The 7,673-nt window shown below is 33.1% G+C and overlaps 1 protein-coding gene across 2 annotated transcripts in view; it reads left to right on the top strand.

Moving 5' to 3' along the window:
- LOC106869167 (acyl-coenzyme A synthetase ACSM3, mitochondrial) overlaps positions 1-7,673 on the top strand; it is a 38,720-nt gene that overhangs the window by 19,628 nt on the left and 11,419 nt on the right. For both annotated transcript variants that reach the window (XM_014914782.3, XM_014914783.3), the window contains exons 6-11: positions 1,000-1,054; positions 2,032-2,153; positions 3,088-3,250; positions 4,248-4,376; positions 4,745-4,819; positions 6,689-6,769. In XM_014914782.3, coding sequence (XP_014770268.1) covers positions 1,000-1,054; positions 2,032-2,153; positions 3,088-3,250; positions 4,248-4,376; positions 4,745-4,819; positions 6,689-6,769 — 625 coding nt within the window. The remainder of the gene's footprint in view (positions 1-999; positions 1,055-2,031; positions 2,154-3,087; positions 3,251-4,247; positions 4,377-4,744; positions 4,820-6,688; positions 6,770-7,673) is intronic.

Below are 7,673 nucleotides of genomic sequence, written 5' to 3'. Positions count from 1 at the left end.
TGTGTGTGTTTCTGCCTCCCTACCATCACTTGACAACCAATGCTGGTGTGTTTCTGTCCCCGTAACTTAGCGGTTCAGCAAAAGTGACCAATAGAATAAGTACTAGACTTTCAAAAAATAAGTTCTGGGGTTGATTTCTTCAACTAAAACCCTTTAAGGTGGTGCTCTAGTAAGGCCACAGTCAAATGACTGAAACAAGTAAAAGAATAAGAATTAAATAATTAAAAGTAGCTGTACAGAATTAAATGTACAGGTACCTGTACATAGTATAGATGACACAAGTTTATTAGTACTGTAATGTTCAAGGGACTGAAAAATAGGGTCACTTAGTAAACTAGTCTGGCGTCCATGGGAGTTTAAAGTTCATGCTCATAAATTAGTACAAATTATACTGAGTAACATGATTTTTATTCTTGGTACCAACTGTTATTTCCTATTTTCTTACCCCTAGAAAGTATGAAAAATAGCTAATGTTTCCTTCAAACTTTGCTTTTGTTACATTTATTCAAACCCGAAAGAATATCTTTCAACACATGGCTATGATGCTCCCCCACTACTCCTTCTCATGATCAGAGATGCACATATTGTCAGCCACTAAGAGACATGCTCTCAAGTGGTTATGGTCAAGCAACTGACTAGCAAATCTGTGGTATTGAGCAGAATATTTGCTATAACAATCTTTCTGCTTCAGCAACTCAATGCTGAGCCTGTCTGAAATGTAATGGTCAGTTTCAAAACATTGATGTCCAGGTCACAAAAGCAAAGTTTTCGAGGAATAGTAGTCATTTCCTTTGATTTCTAAATACAAGCAACTAGGAAATAACACTTACTGACTAAAGACACAAAAAAATTAATATTTTGTTGCACAGTGTTATAACAGGTTCTCGGCCATCAGTATCCAGAAGGTCAGTGTTTTACCTTTATGTACTTGTATTCCATATTCTACTATTTAAAAACATATCATGCTACCATATTTTACTGTTTTTTTTTTTTTTTTAGCTCATCATGGCTTAATTTCACTGAATTAATGGCTACAGCTCCAGATTCTGCTGAGGTAAAACATTTTCATAACAATCATAAAGTTGGTTTCATTTTTCTTTTGTTTTTGTTGTTTCTTTATGCTTGTTTTTTAACATCTTATATAATTTTTGATAAATTTTCATTCAATCTTATAATAATTCTGCTTATCATTGTGTTACTTAGACCAATGGTATTGCTTTCACATAATTAGAGAAAAAGAGGGAGAGAGAAGCTTCTATGATATGAAGTAGGGGGAATGTAATTGTAACACTTTCACATGATTAGTTGAAGGGAAAGAGAGGAGAAAGAAAAAGGAGTGAGAAAAAGAGAATAAGGCAAAGAGTGAGACTGAAAGAGGGAGGGGGAAGCGTCCGTGACATGAGGTAGGGGGAACATAATATTTATAACTTGGTTAAAAAAGTTAGTTGAAGGTAGTGATATAGAGAGAGCTAGAGATATAATTTTAGCAGAGTGGTGATATTCTGATGATGAGATTAAAGAAAGGTAGAGAGGTGGTGGCGGCAGCGGTGGTGGCAGCGGCACTGGTGATTGTATAATGAAATGTGTATATTTTTTTAATTGAGCTAAGTTTCTTGTATCACCTATCACTTAACACATTTGCATCAGTACAATTCTGTGAAACATTCATGCTTATTTATGTGGCAGATATATGCAATTTAACTAAAGGTTGTATCATATGCACAGGATATTTTCTTTTTGTTTATGGGGAAAATGGAAAAATAAAAGTGGATATTTATTTTAGTCTATAAAGTTATGCATAAAGTATATAAAGTGTATATATAAAGTGCATTAAATAATCATTGTATTCCAATTTCTTTCACTTTTCAATGAGTAGCAGATGAGTGACTATCTTTCCATACAGACACAAGATAGGCTATGCTTTCAGGTTTTTTGGATGAAGTTTTCAGAAATAGCCCAATAGGTTTACTATTGATTCTGTGAAATATTCACAGGTCCTGCTAATATAAGTAATTCTAATTCTGTTGGCAGGGTGTTAAAACAAGAGCATCTGATCCTATGATGTGGTTTTTCACAAGTGGTACCACAAGTCATCCTAAAATGACTGAGCACACTCACGCTAGTTATGGAATTGGTAGTTTGTCTACCACCCGGTAAGCTGTTTATACTTTTCCAATGTAAAAATAGAGAAAAAGAATACCATGTTATGCGAACACTTTAGCTTCTAGTGAGATAGTGAAAAATCTTCTACATGGTCATTTCATGTGCATAACATAACAGTCAAATTTCCCTCAACAAACACTAAACTACATATTTTAAGTCTTATCACTTTAGTATTTAAACCAGCCATTTCCAGCCAAAATATTCTACCTGTTTTATGTTCAAACTGGCCAGATCTGGCCTCTCACACTAGTCCTACAATATTCTAAAAATTAACAGTTACCTCATCAAAATCTCAAAGCTACAAAATAAGGCAAGATTAATTCAAAACAATGTGAATGAATAAGCATTAATTTTGACAGAACAATGTGAATGCTAAAGGGCTAAATATTAGTTTCTTTTCTCTTAGTACAAAACCTTATATTTTTAGAGAAAGGAAAATGAAATATGTTGATGTCCATGGTTTTCCCAAATGTTTTAGAAAGTAAAGCAAGGATTGAAATTGCATCCCAGTTTTAGGTTGCAAGGAGCTTATGTCTTGCTCTAATGCACTTGCCTCATTTCATCTCATTTCATTCATCATTCAGGACAGCAATAGAGATATGATCACCATTAGGCTTTTGACTGGCTAACTATGCCAGAAATTTACTAAAGCAGAGGTCACCAGTGTTACTCAACAACAAGCATCACTTTACCATCAGACAAATACATATAATATTCTATTTGTAGGGTCCTGTCTTGTATTTTTACCTACTACATTATGGGAATTATCTGATACGATCCTTCTCTTGATTTACCTTTATACAGTCTATAGAATTAACTTTAACTTCCCATATAAACTTTTTGAGAAAATTAATGTTTTGAGCAAAGTTTGTATCTCTTACCCACAAATGAAATTTAAGTTTTGTCTGTCATTTTCTCTTTTAGATATCTTTTAACTGCTACTCAGACTGATGTAATTTGGAATTTAGCAGATACAGGATGGGCAAAATCTGCTTGGAGTAGCCTCTTTGCACCTTGGTTGGGTGGTGCATGTGTTTTCATTTATCACACAACTAACCACAAATTTGATTCTAAATCACTTCTACAAGTATGTTTATTTTTGGGGAGTTTTTGTTTATTTATGTTTCTTTGTTTTTGCAATTACCTCCTCATTTTTATTTCTGTGCTCATCATGTCTATTTTATTGTTTGATATCAATTTTGTCAAGTGTGACAATCATTATAATTTAATATGAAGGAAAATCATTCCAGTGTGGCTTAATTTATAATATTTTTGTAAATTTACCCATATTTCTAAATTATATGGTTCCATATTAAGTAACACTATTGGTACCATTAGCAATCATCTATAAACTTAAGTTGACCAATACTTCTGTGGGGTATTTGGTAATTAGAAAGTGTGCAAAAGCATATACACACACATGTGTGCACACACACACACACACACACACACACACGTGCTTGCATTGGTGCCATGTTAAAAGCACCCAGCACACACTGTAAAGTGGTTGGCATTAGGAAGGGCATCCAGCCATAGAAACCAAGCCAAGTCAGACTGAAACCTGATGCTTTACTGACAGCATTCCTCCTCAAACATCTGGAATGGTACTCCTACTACACATACACTTTGGGAACTGCATCCAGAAAATGCCCACCTGACTGACTAACATGAAGACATTCACCAACAGACTCTCTCATAGATTCACTGTCTCCTCATTTTACTTCTACCACTACTGTAATGGCCTCTGTTTTTTTAACTATCTGATCTTGTGCCATCTCATCGCCTATATTGTGTCCACTGCCATGCCAAACTATGCACTAACCAATACACTCAATTCTTCCTTCCTAGAACATCAACTTTCTTGAATTTTTGTTTTTTGGTTATAGGAAATGCCTATGTTTTTCTTATAGCCATTAACTGACAGCTGTTCAGATACATTGATATCTGATCTCATTCAGACTACACCATTAGAAGATAATAATAAAGAGCCATAGGATGAAATTTGATTATTACCTAAATGCCCATAAAACTGACTTAGTCTGAAGTTAAACCAACTTTCATATCAAGTTCGATTTATTTTTCAGATTCTGGAAAAATACAGTATTTCTGTCTTTTGTGCACCACCTACTGCTCTACGCTTGTTTGTTCAAGAGGATCTAAGTAAATATAAGTTCAAGTCTTTGCGTCATTGTATTTCTGGTGGTGAACCAGTGGTAAGGAAAACCTTGGTTGTACTTGTAAAAAGACAATGATAATTATTTGTATTGAATTATATTGAAATCATTAAATTTTTGTCAAGTTTCAAATAAATTATTGTTATCATCTTTTGGAAAATATTTTTTCAAATATCTGATCTTGTCTTTATAGGTTAATATAAGTTAGATAAAATTAAAACAGCTATATTAAGCATAATTTTACTGTCAGCAGGAGTTTTATAACAAGACTACACCAAAGCATTAATTTTATACTACTCTCATAAAAATATATATATATATATATATATATATATATATATATATATATATATATATATATATATATTTTTACCTGGAATATTTTGTAAATATTATTTTAATTTCAGAATGAGGAGCTGATTAGCCAGTGGAAGAAAGGAACAGGTCTGGAACTATATGAGGCCTATGGCCAAACTGAAACAGTAAGAATTTCTTTTTCTCCTCTTTTTTTATTCTCATAATGTGACCAGTGAAGTTAGCTTCTCTTAAGCACCTTATGACATTAAAAAGGAAGTGAAATATACTGGTGATATTTCTACTATAGATAGAGTCACTTCAAACTACAACAGTTACCATCAGTTGCAATTATAAAAAATATATAAACTATACTCAATACCAATGTTCTTATTACAGTCATTACTCATATTAAGCAAACACTCATCAACTATGCTTTCCTACTCATGTAATAAAACCTCCACTTTTTATAGTCCTTGAAATTCATGGATAACACAGTTGCTTATAAAAACAAACAGCAAGTGACCTGTTTGAAAAGACAGGACTAACAATGGACCTACTTGTGAGAATGTCATTAAGTTTTCAAAAATTTGTCTATGATTTATTTTACATATGTTTCTCTAGTAGTGTAAGAAACACTGATAATACGATGACTGCAGGAGAAAAAAATCTTTTGTTTTAGCTATTTATTATCAGTTGTATTGCAAGTAGATAAGAGATTGTGTCATAGTTTATAGCTCTAAGTGAAATTTTAAAGCCAGTTTTCACTTACACAATGACTATTAATTGAGCATTCATATATGAAATTTAATGGATATAATCATTGAACTGACACTCTCCATCAGAATAGTATAAAGTAATATAATTTTAATCTCCAGATAGTATTATAACAAGGTTTTTTTCGTTGTTTAGCATGCCATAACTCATTTACAAGCCCCAGCAATCTAAATATATCTCATGTAGCTACATGGTTTCAGGATTATAGGAGAAAGAATATGAATTTTCATGACAGTAAGACAAATAGCTCCATATTAACCAGACTATTGGATGTGGTTATATATCACTGGTCACAATGCATTTCCTTGAATTCTTGGAGTTTTCAAATGATGTCACTCAGCTGGCTAGGTAGGGAGGCCAGTATACTCCCTGGATGGGTTACTTGTCTATTGCAGGGTTGCTTATTTACAGCTGAGTGGACTGGAGCAATGTGAAATGAAGTATTTTGCTCAAGAACGATGCACTGCCAGTCTGGGAATCAAGACCATGATTTTGTGATCATGAGTGCAACACCCTAACCATTGGGTCATGTACCTTTACATATAACATGAAAAACTCTTGGCTGGGAATCAGTATTGCAGTGATGATGTTGTCATATCTGCTGTTGATGACTTTTTTGACCAACAAGATGAAAGCATTTTCATCAATGGGATCCAAACACTGCAGAACCAATGAAAGAAATGGATGGACCACAAGGGAGACTATAGTGAAAAATAACCTCATTTGGTCATATTCCATGAGAGCATTTTGGTCAGCCTATGAACCTTTTAGCTGCCCCTTGTAATATGAAATGAAGTGATATAATTCCAACCAAGAATTGAAACCAAGTTGTTAAGCTTAACACCATTCAGGAAAATATTGAATATTCCTCTTTTTTTTTTTAGACTGTATCATAGTTCTATCTATATTGACTACTGAAACTAATATGTAAAACAATATAAATGGTAAATAGCAGATGAATGTATGGTTTAAACATAAGTGTTACTTCTAAATAATAATAATTGCTATTTCATGACAACATACCAAATTATCAAATCAATCATAAGGCACGTCTAAGATGATCATTAAAGCTTAGACATCTTGAATTCTGTAAATATTGCTGGCTGTCAATTGACACAAATAATGGGAATTCAAAGGTTTACTTTCAAAATATGTAATATAGGCTATACAAAAGAAAAATTTAACTCTATGAATTTTCAACATTTAAGTAGAACTTACATTCTTTTAATTTTCTTATTTTTCTTGTGCTTTTATGATAAAGAGACATTTGCTTCTTTCAGACATTTCTCTGTGGTAATTATCCTTTCCTTGAAAGGAAGATTGGGTCAATGGGAAAGGCTTCCCCTGGAATAAACTTACAGGTAACTAACTTAATTCTTATGATTAATTCATATTCTCTCTCTCTCAATGTATGTAAGTGTATACAAGGGGGTGCTGAAAAGTTCCTGGTTTTGAGTAAAAGAAAATACAGGAGGATCAGTTAATTATGATTTTATTCAATATATTCCCCTTTCAGATTCACACACTTATTGCAGCAGTCCTTCAGTTTTTCTAAGCCCTATAAAAGAACTTAGAAAGGTTGGGCCTCCAACCAAACCTTTCACAATACCCTTCAAGCCAGGAACTTTTCAGCACCCCCTCGTGTGTGTGTATATATATATGTTTATGAATTTGTGTTACAAGATACCCAATGTGAAATTGTGTGTTGAAACAGATCTTGTTATATTTTGGGATGGTCATTTTTACCCTGCGTGCATAAACAAAAGCAGGGTATTGTAATCACTCGTCTTTGTCTGTCTGTGTGCTTACAAAATTACTGGAAAACGGCTGAACACCTCATTTGGTAGAAATACTCATTGGGTGAGTGACTCGAAATGAACATTTGGTTTGATTATCTTTAAAAAAATTTTTTTTTAAATTTAAAAAAAAATCAAACTTACAAATTTCCCGATAAGCAAGTGGTCATATTATTTTGTTCACTTTCTTTTTCACATGAATCAACTCTCGTCTGCATGTGTATAGATCATCATGTACCTATACACATAGACACATCTGCATACATACATACATACATGCATAAATATATACGTAGATATGCAACAGTGTGTGTGTGTGTGTGCACTGATGGATTTGAGGGTTTCATTTAATACAAGTTGATTTTTTAAATTTCACCAGTGTATTAATACCAATAATGATACTTAAAGAAAATTAATTCAGCTCAATTCAAAACATGGGTAAGCAACGCCTTGTAAGCCACACTATAAT

Source organism: Octopus bimaculoides, chromosome 5 (genome assembly GCF_046866305.1).
Source record: "Octopus bimaculoides isolate indiv1 chromosome 5, ASM4686630v1, whole genome shotgun sequence".
Lineage (NCBI taxonomy): Eukaryota > Metazoa > Mollusca > Cephalopoda > Octopoda > Octopodidae > Octopus > Octopus bimaculoides.
This window is presented reverse-complemented; position numbering and strand designations above follow the sequence as displayed.